Source organism: Macaca thibetana, chromosome 19, assembly GCF_024542745.1.
Source record: "Macaca thibetana thibetana isolate TM-01 chromosome 19, ASM2454274v1, whole genome shotgun sequence".
Lineage (NCBI taxonomy): Eukaryota > Metazoa > Chordata > Mammalia > Primates > Cercopithecidae > Macaca > Macaca thibetana.
In genome coordinates this window covers 6,447,401-6,464,331 of record NC_065596.1, presented here as the reverse complement: position 1 = coordinate 6,464,331, position 16,931 = coordinate 6,447,401, and the positions used below count along the sequence as shown (strand labels likewise).

General features: G+C 53.9%; 1 protein-coding gene across 22 annotated transcripts in view; it reads left to right on the top strand.

Annotated features, from left to right (window-relative positions):
* Positions 1 to 620: 620 nt before the first annotated feature.
* The window catches only part of MAST3 (microtubule associated serine/threonine kinase 3), a 56,747-nt gene continuing 40,436 nt past the window's right edge, over positions 621 to 16,931 (top strand). For 8 of the 22 annotated variants that reach the window (XM_050769439.1, XM_050769435.1, XM_050769437.1 and 5 more), the window contains exons 1-2: positions 621 to 715; positions 10,167 to 10,198. In XM_050769439.1, the coding sequence (XP_050625396.1) occupies positions 677 to 715; positions 10,167 to 10,198 (71 nt within the window). In that variant the 5' untranslated portion in view covers positions 621 to 676. Of the gene's footprint in view, positions 716 to 10,166; positions 10,199 to 13,061; positions 13,254 to 13,539; positions 13,630 to 16,931 lie in introns of those variants that run through there. The other 14 variants (XM_050769426.1, XM_050769417.1, XM_050769425.1 and 11 more) reach the window with 6 other exon arrangements.

Sequence of the window (16,931 nt, the reverse complement as noted above, 5' to 3'; positions counted from 1 at the left end):
TTTTGCACAGGGGTGAGATCCTCACTTGCCTCACCCTAGAACCCGTTCTGTTGTGTGTACTGGGCACTTTTTTTGTTGTTGTCTTGTTTTTGTTTTTGAGATAGAGTCTCGCTCTGTCACCCAGGCTGGAGTGCAGCGGCGCTATCCCGGCTCACTGTAACCTCTGCCTCCTGGATTCAAAAGATTCTCCTGCCTCAGTCTTCTGAGTAGCTGGGACTACAGGCGCGCGCCACCACGCCCAAGCAATTTTTTTTTTTTTTTTTTTTTTTAAGTAGAGACAGGGTTTCACCATGTTGGCCAGATCACTCCTGACCTCAAGTGATCTGCCCACCTCGGCCTCTCAAAGTGCTGGAATACAGGCGTGAGCCACTGCGCCCGGCCAATGCGCTGGGCACGTTGATTAACCTCTCTTAGCCTCAGTTTCTTCATCTGCAAAATGGGGCTGAATGATGCTCCCTTACTTCTGAGAGGATTCATTGTAAAATATTTACTTCTGCGCTCTGCTGAAGGGGCGGGGCCAACTCGCCCAGTGGGGGCGGGGCCCTGTGGTCGGGCGCCCGGGAGGGGCGGGGCCAGGCCTCGTCAGCTGACCGGCCTGGCCAATGGCACCCGGCGGCGGGGCCTGGCAGGCCGAGGCGGGGCCGGGGGCGGGCCTGGCGGCGCGGACTCCCGGGCCATGGACGAGTCGAGCCTCCTGCGGCGCCGCGGGCTCCAGGTGAGGGCCCTGCGCGGGCGGGCGGGAGGCGGAGGGCGCGGCCAAGTGGACGCGGCCTGAAAGGTGCGGGAGGGGGGCGGGGGGCGGGGCCTTCGCGGGCTGTAGGGAAACTGAGGCAGAAGGCGGGGAACGCTCAGATCGCTTCTTTTTGACCACCCGCTTCTCAAAGTGCTTTTTCTCCTGGTGGGTAGGGGGAAGGTGTCCCCCTTGGACATCTAGGGAAACTGAGGCTCCAAGCGATGGCGTGGGAGGAAGAGGCTGAGGGCTCTGCCCCTCCCCACCAGCTGTTCTAATAATAATGCTAGCAACAGCAGCCAGAGAACTCACCATATGTTCATGGTTGTTTTAGTCCTATTACTAGCGATGTATTAATATTAGTTCATATGTATTAATACCTCCTTGGGTCGTCTCTGCACCGCAGTACCCCCCTCAGTTCAGCCCTACGACGACCTGGGCTGTCAGGCGCCCATTTGTCAGAATAAGGAAACTGAGGTTCTAGTCCCAAAAAGCCACTCTCCAGAGGTCGCCTAGCTGGGATTCGATCCTGCGCCCTCAACCAGCTGTCTTAGGGCACAAGGCGCTGCCAACCAGCAGTGTGACCTGGGGGGAGGGCACCCTTGCTTCTCCGGGCCTCAGTGTTCCAACGGGCCACAGGGTCCTCCTTTTACCGAGTTCATGTTTGGGAGGCTGTGTCATCAGGACGGCGTCGGGGACAGCAGAAGCCTAAGTTTGAAGCCACACACGGGCTACATGACCCCGGACAGCCACCCCTTGACTTCTCTGGGCCTCAGTTTCCCCGTCATAAGAAATGAAAAACGAGAATTAAGATTTGGCCATTTTCCTCTGGGACTTAGACCACACCCTTAAGAAGCCACCAAGTTTTCAGGTAGGGAACCTGGGATTCAGCACTTACCCAACGAACATTTATGGGGCGCCTGCTGTATGCCTGGCTCTGGACAGGCAGTAGAGTGTTCTGCAACTCTGGAGCTGCCCTCCTAGAAACCCCAACCTGTTCCGGAAAGTAGACGCCAGAGCAGCGGTGACCCCACGGAGTGGTCAGTTGTGATAAGGGACTCACCGCAAGTGAAGGAGGCGCCTGATCCAGACATTGCTGGGAGCCCTGGGTTAGAGGAGGCAGTCAAGGGTGGCGGGGCATTGCAGCGGGGGGGCGGTATTTAGGGAAATGAAAGAGGTTGACAGAAGCTGGTACCCAGGGAGGACTGAGCAGGTGTGGTGGGCGTCGTGGACTGAGGTTAGCTCCGGGCGGGTTGAGGGGGTGAGAGGAATGGGGCCGGCGGGTCTCCAACCTGGAGCCGCACCGGTAGCTGCGGGACTGCGAACTCTGCAGGTGATGGGAAGCCAGGTCGGGAGTGGTCAGGGAAGGCACGGGCTGAACTGCACATCAGAGACACCCGGTCTCTGGCCGCGCGGGGGTGGGGCAGAACTGGAAGCACTGAGGCCAGAGGCAAGAGTGGGGGACTTGGGCGGAAAGGAGGGGGCGGGGCGGGATTGGCGAGCAGCGTGGTGTTGGGGGGGGGCAGCCCCGCCTCCAGCCCCAGTTAGATGCCAACCCGCCCGCAGCCTCTTAAAATAGAGAAACCGCCTCCGGGTAGGCGAATGGGGGTGCTGCTGACGTCAGGAAGTGGGGCCTGTTCCATGGGGGGGTCAAACATTTCCTGATGATAAGTTCTATGTTACAAAAGGGGAAACTGATGTTCAGAGAAGCATAGACACTGTCCGGGTTTCACAAAGTGTAGGTGACAGAGTCAGACAGGATTTGAACCCAAGCAGTTCCGGCTTCCTCTCCAGACCAACCCAGCACAGGCATCCATCCGCGAAGGTGGAGGGATGAGCACGGATTCCGACGAAATGAGGGCATTTGGGCAGAGGCCACAGTACATGCAAAGGCCCAGAGTCATGTAGCCTTTCTTACCTGTTTATATGGGGAAACAAGAACTTGAACCTATATCTTAGCACTAGAGGCTGATGGCCAGGACTTAACGCTTCCAGGGCCTTCAGTGCTGATTTTGCAGCGGTTAGACTTTCCCCCTAGGGTGATGGGGAGCTATGTATGGAAGGTGCTGGAGCAGGAGAGGGCATACCCATATTGAGGGGCTGGAAACACTCCTCTGGAGGGCTAGGAACAGGAGCCGGGGAATCAAAAAGGTCAGGAAGCCAGGAAGGAGCATGGAATGAAACTCTAAGTGTACCAGGTGTGGTGGCTCATGACTGTAGTCCCAGCTGCTCAGGAGGCTGAGGCAGAAGGATCCAAGGATCTCTCTCTTTTTTTCTTTTTTCTTTTTCTTTTTCTTTTTTTTTGAAGGAATCTTGCTCTGTTACCCAGGCTGGAGTCCAGTGGAGCAATCTCAGCTCACTGCAACCTCAACCTCCTGGGTTCAAGTAATTCTCCCTTCCTCAGCCTCCCGAGTAGCTGGGATTACAGGCACATGTCACCACGCCCTGCTAATTTTTGTATTTTTAGTAGAGACAGGGTTTCAACATGTTGGCCAGGCTCGTCTCAAACTCCTGACCTCAGGTGATCCGCCCACCTTGGCCTCCCAAAGTGCTGGAATTACAGGCGTGAGCCACCGTGCCCAGCCAAGAAGGATCTCTTGAGCCCAGGAGTTTGAGGCTGTAGTGAGCCATGACCACGAGATCCTATCTCAAAAATAAAAATAAAGGTCCAAGTGGGAGAAGATTAAAATAATAATAAAATAATAGTAAAGTGATAATAACTGTTCATATTAACATGCTAAGTCCTCTCATGCATTCAATTCTCCTAACAGCCCGAGTGGTCAGTGCTTTTATTAGTTCCATTTTTCAGAGGAGGAAACTGAGGCCCAAAGAGGGAAGTACCCACCAGGAAGCCAGAGAAATTCTAAACAATCTGGCATCTGAAAAGTGCTGCAGTTTGGGGTCTTTTTTGACTGGAAACCTTGTTAATGGTCCAGGAGCATCCCAGCCAATCAGGGGGCAGATCGCTGATGAGAGCCAATCAGATTTCCTGGAGGCCAAAGGCCAAAGAGTCCATTCACAGAAGGGTGCTGACTGGCCAGTCCAGACGGATAGCCCAGGGCATCCTCTCCGGTGGTGACAATGTGGGGCGTGCTGTTGGCTGCGTGCGGGAGAGGTCTGAAAAAGGATCTGACCTGGCCCGCGGGCGGCCAGTTTGCGACAGCCCTGCGTCCAGGGAGGAGGTGGAGACCTTCCCAGTTTGGGTTAAACTCAGCCTCACGCATAACGTGTGCAGGCACCGGGTAACGTGAGCTGATATTACTACTACTACTATTAGCTTATTACATTTATCATCTCCCACTTGGACTTTTGCCTTACACATGACCGAATTTCAAAACACCAGGTCCCACAAACAGAGCATCCCCTGGCAGAGAAGGTGGTTAGAGCCTGTACCTGGACTTTGTCTCTGCCCCTACTGGGGTGGCTCCCTTAGGTTCAGCCCTCAAAGGTGATCCTGCTTTCTCATGGCCCGCTTCCATTTATTTTCCTCCTCCTCCTCCTCCTCCTCCTCCTCCTTCTCCTCCTCCTCCTCCTCCTCCTCCTCCAGGAAGCCCTGGGGCTTGTGCCATGTGGTCCATGCTGACTTCTCTCCCATTTCACTTCAGGGGCATTGAACTTTCAACGGGGCTTGGTACCCAGCAGGCCGAGTGCTCCGTTTGCACGTACTGTTTGCTGGGCATGGACTGGTGTTTTCCATGTGCCTACTGGCTTTGTCCAACGCCTTCTACTCCAGGAAGCCCCTTAGCTCTCCTCTCTGCGTGCCTCCAACCCCTCTTCTCCCTTCGAGTCTCTTTTTTTTCAGATAGTATCTTGCCCTGTCGCCCGGGCTGGAGTGCAGTGGCGCGATCTCGGCTCACTGCAGCCTCTGTCGCCTGGTACAAGTGATTCTCCCTGCCTCAGCCTCCTGAGTAGCTGGATTAGAGGCGAATGCCACCACACCTGACTAATTTAATTTTTGTATTTTTTAGTAGAGATGGTATTTCACCATGTTGGCCAGGATAGCCTCAAACTTTTTTCTTTTTTTTTTTTTTTTTTGAGACGGCGTCTCACTCTGTCACCCAGGTTGGAATGCAATGGTATGGTCTCGGCTTACTGCAACCTCCGCCTCCCGGGTTCAAGCAATTCTCCTGCCTCAGCCTCCCGAGTAGCTGGGACTACAGGTGCATGCCACCACGCCCAGCTAATTTTTGTATTTTTAGTAGAGACGGGGTTTCACTATGTTGGCTAGGCTGATCTTGAACTCCTGACCTTGTGATCCACCCACCTCGGCCTCCCAAAGTGCTAGGATTACAGGCGTGAGCCACTGCACCCGTCTCAAACTCTTGATCTTAAGTGATCCTCCTGCCTCAGCCTCTGGGATTACAGGCGTGAGCCACAGCACCCAGCCACTTTGGGTCTCTCTCTTAATCCCTCCAGTATGGAGGTGCTCCTGCTCTGCTATGTCTTCTCCAAACTGGAATTTCCTCAGGTGGGGCTAAAGCTTGTGGGGGAGGCAGCATCCCCCAGCCTGGGCAAGCACAGACGGGGATACCATAAATATTACCTTTAATGGGCAGTTTCAGGGGGTCGGGGCCTCCCCAACCTCCACTCCTCTGGGTAGGAGCCACTCCCAGGGGAACAGCAGGCACAGAGGGGGCTGTGGGCGGAAGCAGATGGTGTGGGGACTGAAGGGTCCGGGAATGGTGCCAGGAGAGTTCCGTGTAGTCCAGCTTCCCCGGGAGCCTTTGCAGGGAGCTGCCGATTTTGCCTCACCTCTCTCTGCCACTTTCAAAAAAACATCTTCAAGCCGGGCACAGTGGCTCATGCCTGTAATGCAGCATTTTGGGAGGCCAAGGTGGGAGGACCACGTGAGGTCAGGAGGTCAAGACCAGCCTGGCCAACATGGTGAAATCTCATCTCTACTAAAAATGTGAAATTCGCCAGGTGTAGTGGTGGGCACCTGTAATCCCAGCTACTTGGGAGGCTGAGGCAGGAGAATCGCTTGAACCCCTTGAGGCAGAGGTTGCAGTGAGCCAAGATCGTGCCATTGCACTCTACGCTGGACGACAGGGCAAGACTTCATCTCAAAAACAAAAACAAACAAACAAAAAAACAACCACAAGAAAAATCTTCACATCTTTTTGTCTTTTGGAAACAACTCTCAACGGGTGGTTATTATTCACCTCTTGATCACTGTCTTGACTCCCATCCATCAAAGTCTCCCCCAGCACCAGGCCCTGAGCTTGCTACTCATTGATTCCTCCAGGGACCCTATGTCACTGGGCCATTTTCCAAATGAGGAAACTGAGGCACAGAGGGGTTAAGTCACTCATCGGGTCACACAGTGCAGGAGTGGGGGAGGCAAACTGGGAATCTAGGACTGTGTGCTGGATGGGGTGCAAGTGGGACCCCCCACCAGGGTTCAAATCCCTCCCTGTTTCACGTGGGGTAGTGGAGGAAGTGGTATAAGATCCCACAACTGGCGGGTGCAGTGGCTCATGCCTATAATCCCAGCACTTTGGGAGGCCAAGGCAGGTGGATCACTTGAGACCAGGAGTTCAAGACCAGCCTGGGCAACATGGTGAAACCTCATCTCTACAAAAAATACAAAAATTAGCTGGGTGTGGTGGCACATGCCCATAATCCCAGCTACTTGGGAGGCGGAGGTTACAGTGAGCCAAGATTGCACCACTGCATTCCAGTCTGGGCGACACAGCGAGATACTGTCTCAAAAACAAACAAACAAACAAAAAGTCTCACAGCTATTAGAAGGGCCAGAACGAGACCCTAATGGCCACGATGATGGTGGTGATGGTTCCATCACTGTGACTGCTTGAACTCAACATAGTGAGTTATCCTCAGACGTATTCAAGCAGTCAGGGAGACCTCCGAGTGGTAGATTATTCTCCTCCCATCGTGACAGCTTGGTTTTCTGAGCGCAGAGCAGCTGAAGTCAGGCCTGGGGTGACACCACACCCCTGCAACCCTTCCCCACTTCTCCCGGGAGACCTTGCCCTCCCAGCTGGGTCATCCAGCAGCCCAGCAGCTTCCGGCCCCCTCCAATTGGCTGTGGGGGCCGATGGCGTCACTGGTTGCCATGGCGAACACCCAGATCAGGACGTGGGCAGCCTGGAGCCCACCAAAGTAAAAATAGTCGTGTGTCCCCAGCGTGGCCGCCCTGATGTGTGTGGAGGGAGGGTGTCCTGAGACCCAGTTTCCTGCCTCTCACTCCACTAAGAGATGTGGGCAGCCGGCTTTCCTCTGCACCTAAGTTTCTCTGCCAGTAAAACAGCCCCTGCCCGTGGTTCACAGTAGGTGGCTCAGTAAATGCAAGGACATTCATCAGGTATTATGATAGCTTCCATAGTCCCTTGCTGAACTCAGCGATAGTACAACAGCTCACAACAGCAGCAATAGTAATGGCTGATCGTGATTAACCCAGAACCCTCCTGATGTCATCTCCAGATTACAGATGGGGAAACCGAGGCACGGGGGCATACAAATAACTTGCATGGCCAGGAAGAAGCAGAGAATTGAACTGAACCCAGGTCTGGGTGTCCCCAGATTCTAAACTTGTGCCACATGGCATTTTGAGAATTTAAAAATCCTCTTGATTGGCCAGGTGCAATGACTCACGCTGTAATCCTAGCCCTTTGGGAGGCTAAGGCCGGTGGATCACTTGAGGTCAGGAGTTCGAGGCCAGCCTGGGCAAAATAGTGAAACCTCGTCTCTGCTAAATATACAAAAATTATCCGGGCATGCTGGCGCACACCTGTAACCCCAGCTACTCGGGAGGCTGAGTCAGGGGAATCACTTGAACCCAAGAGGCAGAGGTTTCAGTGAGCCAAGATTGTACCACTGCAGTCCAGCCTGGGTGACAGAGTGAGACACCATCTAAAAAAACAACCACAGAAAAAACTTTTTTTGGCTGGGCATGGTGGCTTATGCCTGTAATCCCAGCATTTTGTAATCCCAGCATTTTGGGAGGCCAAAGTGGGTGGATCACCTGAGGTCAGGAGTTCGAGACCAGCCTGAACAATGTGGTGAAACATTGTGTCTATTAAAAAAAAGGAAAAAAAAAAAAAAAAAAAGGCCTAGCTACTCGGGAGGCTGAGGCAGGAGAATCGCTTGAACCTGGGAGACAGAGGTTGTATCGAGCCGAGATTGCGTCATTGCACTCCAGCCTGAGCAACAAGAGAAAAACTCTGTCTCAAAAAACAAAACAAAACAAAACAAAACCCTCTTGGGCAGACCATGTCTGAGGATGGACTGTGAGGTCACAGTGGAACACAAGCTCAAGGCTTTCTATCCTGCATGTGGTGAGGGCACCGAGAGTGCAGATCGGCTTGCTGAGCTCTAAAACGGTCTTCAAAAGGGAGTCACCCGTCAGCCGTACTCTCCACGCCCCCACTGGTACCCAGGGCTCAAACCTGCATAGACTTTGCAGCAAGTGAGAAGAGAATGGTGTTCAGACCTAGACCCAGGAGGAGAGGGACATCTGAGATAGGACAGGGATAGGACAACTCAGGAATCTCTATTTTCTCAACAGATTATTAGTTTTTAGCCACTACTGACATACTTCTTCATAAATAAAACTAATTTGTAATTTTTAATAAAATTATTATTGTTATTTTTAGACATAGGGTCTTGCTCTGTCACCCAGACTAGAGTGCAATGGTGTTATTATAGTTCACTGCAACCTCCAACTCCTGGGGTCAAGCAATCCTCCCACCTCAGTCTCCTGAGCAGCTGGGATTACAGGCGTGGGACACCATACCTGGCTAATTTTTTTTTTCTTTTTTGAGATGGAATCTCGCATTGTTGCCAGGCTGGAGTGCAATGGCACAATCTCAGCTCACTGCAACCTCTGCCTCCCAGGTTCAGATCCTCCCGAGTAGCTGGGACTACAGGTGTGTGACACCACGCCCAGCTAATTTTTGTATTTTTAGTAGAGACAGGGTTTCACCATGTTGGCCAGGATGGTCTCGATCTCTTGACTTCGTGATCTGCCTGCCTTGGCCTCCGAAAGTACTGGGATTACAGGCGTGAGCCACCGCACTCAGCCCTTCGTATTTATTTATTTATTTATTTATTTATTTATTTATTTATTTTTGAGACAGAGTTTCGCTCTTATTGCCCAGGCTGGAGTGCAATGGTGCAATCTTGGCTCACTGCAACCTCCACCTCCCAGGTTCAAGTGATTCTCCTGCCTCAGCCTCCCAAGTAGCTGGGATTACAGGCGCCCACCACCATGCCTGGCTAATTTTGTATTTTTAGTAGAGATGGGGTTTCACCATGTTGGCCAGGCTGGTCTTGAACTCCCCACCTCAGGTGATCCACCCACCTCGGCCTCCCAAAGCTCTGGGATTACAGGTGTGAGCCGCTGCGCCTGGCCAGCCAGGCCTTTTTTTTTTTTTTTTGAGACAGGGCTCAAGCAATCCTCCCACCTCAGCCACCCAAGTAGCTGGGAGTACAAGCTCGAGCCACCATGACTAGCCAAATTTTCACTTTTTATTTTTTTATTTTTTTTTATTTTTTTTTATTTTATTTTTATTTTTCATTTATTTATTTATTTATTTTTTTGAGACGGAGTCTCGCTCTGTCGCCCAGGCTGGAGTGCAGTGGCCGGATCTCAGCTCACTGCAAGCTCCGCCTCCCGGGTTCCCGCCATTCTCCTGCCTCAGCCTCCCGAGTAGCTGGGACTACAGGCGCCCGCCATCGCGCCCGGCTAGTTTTTTGTGTTTTTAGTAGAGACAGGGTTTCGCCGTGTTAGCCAGGATGGTCTTGATCTCCTGACCTTGTGATCCGCCCGTCTCGGCCTCCCAAAGTGCTGGGATTACAGGCTTGAGCCACCGCGCCCGGCCTATTTTTTTATTTTTTGTAGAGACAGGGTTTCACTATGTTGCCCAGGCTAGTTTCAAACTCCTGAACTCAAGTGATCCATCTGCCTTGGCCTCCCAAAATACCAGAATTACAGGCACGAGCCACCACACCCAGCCCAGTCTGGCTAATTTTTAAAAAAATTTTTGTAGAGATGGAGTCTCGCTATGTTGCCCAGTCTAGCTTAAACTTCTGGGCTCAAACAACCCTCCTGCTTTCGCCTCCCAAAGTACTGAAATCACAGGTGTGAGCCACCGTACCCAGCCTAAAATAATTTTTAATGCAGGTATGGTAGGAGCCGGGTGGGGAATTAAATTGTGAATCTGGGGGGCCTCCAGGAAAAAGGGATGTTGAGTTCAGACCTGGAGTATGAGCTGTAGTTAATTAGGGCCGGAAGGGAGGGAAGGCCATTCTGAGAGAGCATACAGCTAGTGCAAAGGCCCTGAGGCAGGGCTGAGCCCAGTGTGTAGACACATTGGTTGGGGCAGGGGATTGGGGATTGTGGGGGTGCATCAAAGGCCAGCTGTTCTGAGGGCTAGTCTCTCTGAGAATGTTCTCCATTTCTGTCTCATTGCAGAAGGAGCTGAGCCTGCCACGCCGGGGACGTGGGTGAGTTCACCTGGGGCTGGTGGGCTGGGTGGGCCCTGATGGTCCTGGAAGTGGATATTTCAGCAACAGCCACTGAATTGTGAATGTATTTAATAATTACAGTAACACGTCTCATGTTCATTCTTGCCCTCGTGTTTGCAAAGTGCTTCACAAGCACCTGGCCTCTCGCCACACACATGGGAGGCCATGCCAGTTTGCAAATGAGGAAGCTGAGGTGCAAAGGGGTTTCATCACCAGCTTAAGGGCACTCAGCTGGGAACGGGAGAAACTTGTCTGGAATCCAGAGTCTGCATGTTGAATTTCAACTGAAGTGTATTAGAACTGGCTTGAATGCCTCCCATGATGGGGAACTCACTTCCTTTTGGGGAACACTAGCACAAAATCATCTCTCAGCTGGACATGGTGGCTCACGCCTGTAATCCCAGCACTTTGGAAGGCTGAGGCAGGCGGATCACTTGAAGCCAGAAGTTCGAGACCGGCCTGGCCAACATGGTGAAACCCCGTCTCTACTAAAAATACAAAAAAATGAGCCAGGCATGGTAGTGCACGCTTGTAATCCCAGCTACTTAGGAGGCTGAGGCGGGAGATTCGCTTGAACTCAGGAGGTGGAGGTTGCAGTGAAACGAGCAACCGCCGCTGCACTTCAACCTGGGTGACAGAGTGAGACTCCGTCTAAAAAAAAGAAAAGAAAAAAATCATCTCTCTTGGGGTCACATCAGTGTTCCTGTAGGCTTTTTTGTTTTGTTTTGTTTTTGAGATGGGGTCTCGCTCTGTCACCCAGGCTGGAGTACAGTAGTGTGATCTTGGCTCACTGCAACGACTGCCTCCTGGGTTTAAGAGAGTCTCCTGGCCGGGCGCGGTGGCTCAAGCCTGTAATCCCAGCACTTTGGGAGGCCGAGACGGGCGGATCACCTGAGGTCAGGAGATCGAGACCATCCTGGCTAACACGGTGAAACCCCGTCTCTACTAAAAAATACAAAAAATTAGCCGGGCGTGGTGGCGGGCACCTGTAGTTCCAGCTACTCGGGAGGCGGAGGCAGGAGAATGGCGTGAACCCGGGAGGCGGAGCTTGCAGTGAGCTGAGATCTGGCCACTGCACTCCAGCCTGGGTGACAGAGCGAGACTCCGTCTCAAAAAAAAAAAAAAAAAGAGAGTCTCCTGCCTCAGCCTTAAGAGTAGCTGGGACTACAGACGCAAGCCTCCACACCCGATCTGTATGTTTAGTAGAGACAGGGTCTCACTCTGTTGCCCAGGCTGGTCTCAAACTCCTGGGCTCAAGCGATCTGCCTACCTCAACCTTCCAAAGTGCTGGGATTATAGGCATGAGCCACCATGCCCAGTCTAGGTTACTGTTTTTTATCCCCAAAGCTTAGAGAACATTTTTGTTCAATGCCTTCATTCATTTACAGATGAAAGAAACCAAAGCCCGGGGGTGGGGAGGGGTTTACCTTAAGCTAGTGGTCTGGAAGTGTGTGATTGTGGACACCCTATCTTTGGGGGCTGCTTTTGCCTGAGTTGGGGGTGGGAATCACTCAACGAACATTTTTTTGAGCACCTACTGTACATTGGGCCCTACTGAAGGCAGAGGGTATACAGACAATTCAATCTCAGAGTAAGGGTTGAAGTTTTGTATGCAGGAGAGAGATTAATCAGAGAAAGAGACAGAGATGCTGGGGGTGGTTTTATCCTGAAGATCTGTGGCCTCTTGGAGAAAGTGACCCTTGAGCTTAGATCTGGAAGAAGAGGAGGAGCTGGCAGGGGGAAGTCTGGGGAGAATGGCATTCCAGGCAGCAGGAACAGCGTGGGCAAAGTTTCTGGGGTGCCAGCACACTTGGCATTAGAAGAACAGCATGAAGACAAGGGTAGCTGAGTGGGGTGAGTGGAGGTGAGGTGGAAGGACAGGAGAAGGAGGAGGTCCTGGGAATGGGGTCAGAGTGGCCCCCAAGCCCAGGCCATCTGCTCCTGTTCCAGTGGGGATGATGCAGTTGGTGGGGAGGTGCTTGAAGGCCCCAGTGGTTGGGGGTTGCCGGGGGACTCGGACATTGCCCTGAGAGCGGGCACTGTTTCCAACCTTGGCCCAAGCTGTGGGCAGTGTTGGCCCAAGCTGTGGACCGTCAATCAATGAGGACTGCAGAGGGTAAAGTCCTGGACTTTGGGGCAGGACAGAGCCAAAGACTCCACAAGGGATGTCCACTCCCTGCCACCTTCCCTGTGCCCCACTGGGTCCACTGGGGCCTCTAGAGGGCCAGAGTGAGACACAGACACCCCCAGACCGTGGGGTTTCCGCTGAGAGAGAGGGAGGACAGGGCTGCCGGCGCCTGGTGCTGGTGGCGGTGCAGGGACAGCTTGGCGGAGAAGGGGCTGGTGGGTCTGGACTCATATATGGGTGAGGGGGACGACCTTCCTGGCAGAGGGAACAGCTGGAAGCCAGGGACTGGAGGTGTGGTCAGAGCCTCTAGTGTGCGCGGGGATGCGGAGACCCGAGCAGGTTAGGACCTCAGTGCCGAGCGGCTGGCCGGGATGCGGGGTTGGGGAGCTGGAACGGACTGCGCTCAGATCCTGGCTCCCAGAGAGCCCCAGGGCTGGGGCAAGGGCTGAGGCCCGGCCAGGGCGGGGAGAGGCGGGGTCAGGCCATGGAGCAATCGCGCCGACCGCGGAGCCAGTGACCGCCCTTCCCTTCCGGGACGCAGCTCGGGGGCTCCCGACCCGGCGGCCTCGGCGTCCCTGCAGCAGACGGGGCGGCACCCGCGGCTCCGCCATCCGGCTGCGCGACCCTCGCTGCTGGGCCCGGCCTGCGCGCAGGTGCGGAGCTCCGAGCCCCGCCCCGAGGCGGAGCCAGCCCGGCCCCCAGCGGCCCAGCCCCCGCGTCTAGTCCGCCGCACCCGCCAGGCGTCTGTCCCTGCGTCCGTGTGTCCGTCCGTCGGTCCGATCGCGCCACGATTAGGGCTTCCGGGGGCCACCAAGGGGGCGTCGATACCCGGCCGCACAGACGCGGCTTCGGCCTCGGCATGAAGTCCCGTAGGGACAAGCTGCACATCCCGGCGCTGACCCTCGAGTGAGTGTAGGGCAGGGCGGGGGTGTGGGGTGGTGCAGGGAGGACAGGATGACAACCACCCTCCCCCCACGTATCTGTTCGTGTCGCCCAGAAACGCACCGCCGCCTCCGGGGAGTCCTCCCGGGCCATCGGTCTGGCCCCGCCCTCACGGCCTGAGCTGAACCCAGAATCCCCGGTCTTGGGCCCCTACTCCCTGAGGGAACCACAGCCGCCATCCGGAGATCCGGATTCGGCCACGCGAAGGGGCGGCCACCAGGTTCACCGTCCCCGGCCTCTTTCTTTGCAGTCTGTCTCCGAGCAGCCAGAGCCCGTCCCTGCTGGGTCCCAGCAGCCCCTGCAGCCCCTGTAGCCCCTCCTTGGGCCTGCACCCCTGGAGGTAAGTGACAGCGCCTGTGGGCGGGTCGCAGACATCGCCCTGGCACCCCAGAGCCTTGGAAACCCGCCAGAATCATCACTCTCCCTAAGGTACTGTAGGTTGGTGACCACCTCTCTGGACCTCAGTTTACCCCTCCGCATAATGGCACTGCGATCTGTTCTAGGGGGTTAATGGGAAAATTCCATTTTCAGCCAGGCCAGCATCTGACAGGTGGCCAAGCGAAGGGAAGAACTTAAGCTGTTGCCCAAGGACTTTCCCAAGACAGGTGCCGGATTCCCAAGCTGCTCAGGGCACTCCCTGCTGAATCGGCCTGGACTCCTGGGTGGTGACCTCAGGGAGAAAGCTCCTCCCTCTAAACACACACGCACACCCAAGGCTGAGAGGCCACCAACGAGAGTGCTGTGAATTGAGCTTAACCTAAGTGGCGCTGGGAGAAAAGAACCAGCATGACTGAGGGCTCCATAAGCCCTTCCTGATCCCCACTTCCCAATTAAGAAAACTGAGACTTAGAGAGGAGATGCCGGTTTTTCTGATTCAGTCCGTCCTCTGGGGGCCAAGCGTCAGGGACAGTTTTGCCACCAGGTCTGTTGAGGGTTTGACTGGCCAGTTGGTTGACTCTGTGACTGGCCAGGTTTCAGGACAGGAGGGAGTTTTGTGAGCTCCTCTGATGGTTTGGAGTGGGGACATTTAGGGAGGGACAGATGTGAGGTCAATGGTGTCTATTAGAATTATGTGGTCCATCAACCATTTACACTTCAGTATGAATGAGCTGCTTAAATCTTTTCACAGCCTTTTTTTTTTTTTTGAGGTAGAGTCTTGTTCTGTCCCCTAGGCTGGAGTGCAGTGGCGCAATCTCAGCTTACTGCAACCTCCACCTCCCGGGTTCAAGCAATTTTCCTGCTGTAGCCTCCCAAGTAACTGGGACTACAAGCACCTACCACCACATCCAGCTAACTTTTGTATTTTAGTAGAGATGGGGTTTCACCATGCTGGCCAGGCTGGTTACAAACCCCTGATCTCAAGTGATCCACCTGCCTCAGCCTCCCAAAGTGCTGGGATTACAGGTATAAGCCACACGGCAGGCCATCCACAGACCTTTAATGGGGAGAAGAGAGAACAATATGGAGCCCACATTTGCGTGCTGGGCAACAGGGAGGTAGCTTCATTCGGGCACCAAGCACTATGAGATACCTACTGAGATCCAGGCGCTAAAGGCATTGCTATAAAGAAAACATAGTCCCTCCATCAATGGCTTCTCAGTCCGCTTGGGGAATTCAGTGATAAAACGAATGGATAAACAAGATACATTCAGACAGGGACCTCTTGGGGAGGTGATGTTTGAGCCAAGGCCTGGGCACAGCTAAAGGAAGATTGGCACCAGGCAGTGGGTACTGCATATGCAAATGTCCTGTGGCAGGACTGAAGTGGTGGGGTTTTTGTTTTTTGAGACAGAGTCTCACTTTGTCGCCCAGGTTGGACTGCAGTGGCACGATCTCGGCTCACTGCAACCTCAGCCTCTTGGGTTCAAGTGATTCTCCTGCTTCAGCCTCCGAGTAGCTGAGACTACCGGTGTGCCTCTATGCCCAGCTAATTTTTTGTTTGTTTATTTATTTTTTTGAGAAGGGGTCTTGCTCTGTTGTCCAGGCTGGAGTCGAGTGGTGCCATCTCGGCTCACTGCAACCTCCGCCTCCTGGGTTCAAGTGATTCTCCTGCCTCAGCCTACCTAGTAGCTGGGGTTACAGGCACATGCCAACACTCCCAGCTGATTTTTGTATTTTCAGTAGAGATGGGGTTTCACCATGTTGGCTAGGCTGGTCTCAAACTCCTGACCGCAAGTGATTCTCCCGCCTTGGCCTCTCAAAGTGCTAGGATTATAAGCCTGAACCACCATGCCCGGCCTAATGTTTGTATTTTTAGTAGAGGTGGGGTTTCACTATATTGGCCAGGCTGGTCTTGAACTCTTGACCTCAGGTGATCCACCTGCCTTGGCTTCCAAAAGTGCTAGGATTACAGGCATAAGCCACTCTGCACCCCCCCGAAATATTTTTTAAGCCTCTGTGGCTGCCTTGAGGGGAGAAAGGTCTGCTGGGGCCAGGAATGGAGTGGCCAGAGAGAAGGAGGTGGCTAGGACAACATCCAGGACCAAGCTGAGGCATCCAATGGGAAGCAGAGACTGCCATCACCCCCATTTATGAAGAAAACGGGGGCACAGGACCTCAGAATGTGTTATTGGGAGCATCCTAGGAAGGTTTCAGGCCAGATCTGACTCTGTCTAAATCCTTGGCTTCCATCCCACGTGAGGATGTGATGAAGGGAGGGACCCTTGGATTGGAGGCCACTGAGCAGATTTGACCAGTTTTAACTGGGAGGGAAAGGAGGAAGTGTCTGGGGCTGAGAAAGCCCACCAGGCTACCTGACTCACCACCAGGGGGCAGCAGAGCCACATTGCCTTGGGCCTGCCAGGGGGAATGGGTCCCTGGCAGGGAAATGGGTCCCTGCCTGCCATGTGTTCCAAGCATCCTAGGAATAAGCTCATAATTGTCCCAACAGGATCCAGCCTCTGCAACTCCTCTGCCTCTTTTGTGTGTGTGTGTGTGTGTGTGTGTGTGTGTGTGTGTGTGTGTGTGTGTGTGTGAGACAGTCTCGCTTTGTTGCCCAGGCTGGGATGCAGTGGTGTGATCTCTGCTCACTGCAACCTCCGCCTCCTGGGTTCAAGCGAGTCTCCTGCCTCACCCTCTTGAGTAGCTGGGATTACAGGCATGCACCACCACACCCAGCTAACATTTGGATGTTTTATTGGTTTGTTTGAGACAGAGTTTTCTTCTTGTTGCAAAGGCTGCAGTGAAGTGGCACGATCTTGGCTCACTGCAACCTCCGCCTCCCAGATTCAAGTGATTCTCCTGCCTCAGGCTCGTGAGTAGCTGGGATTACAGACGTCTGCCACCACTCCCGGCTAATTTTTTGTATTTTTAGTAGAGATGGGGTTTCACCATGTTGGCCAGGCTGGTCTCGAACTCCTGACTTCAGGTGATCCACCCGCCTTGGCTTCTCGCAGTGCTGGGATTACAGGCGTGAGCCATCGTGCTTGGCCTTGCAACTTCCCTGCCTCCACTCTATCCATCTCCCCACTGCTCACTTGGCTCCAGCCACATGGCTTCCTGGGCTGATCCTCCAGAATGCAGGCTGGTCCAGCCTCAGGGCCTTTGCACCTGCTGTCCCCACTGCCCAGAACTCCATTCCCTCCTTTTTTATTCCGTCACATCCTCATCAAGGCCTCAGCCTCAGATGGGAAGCCTTCCCCA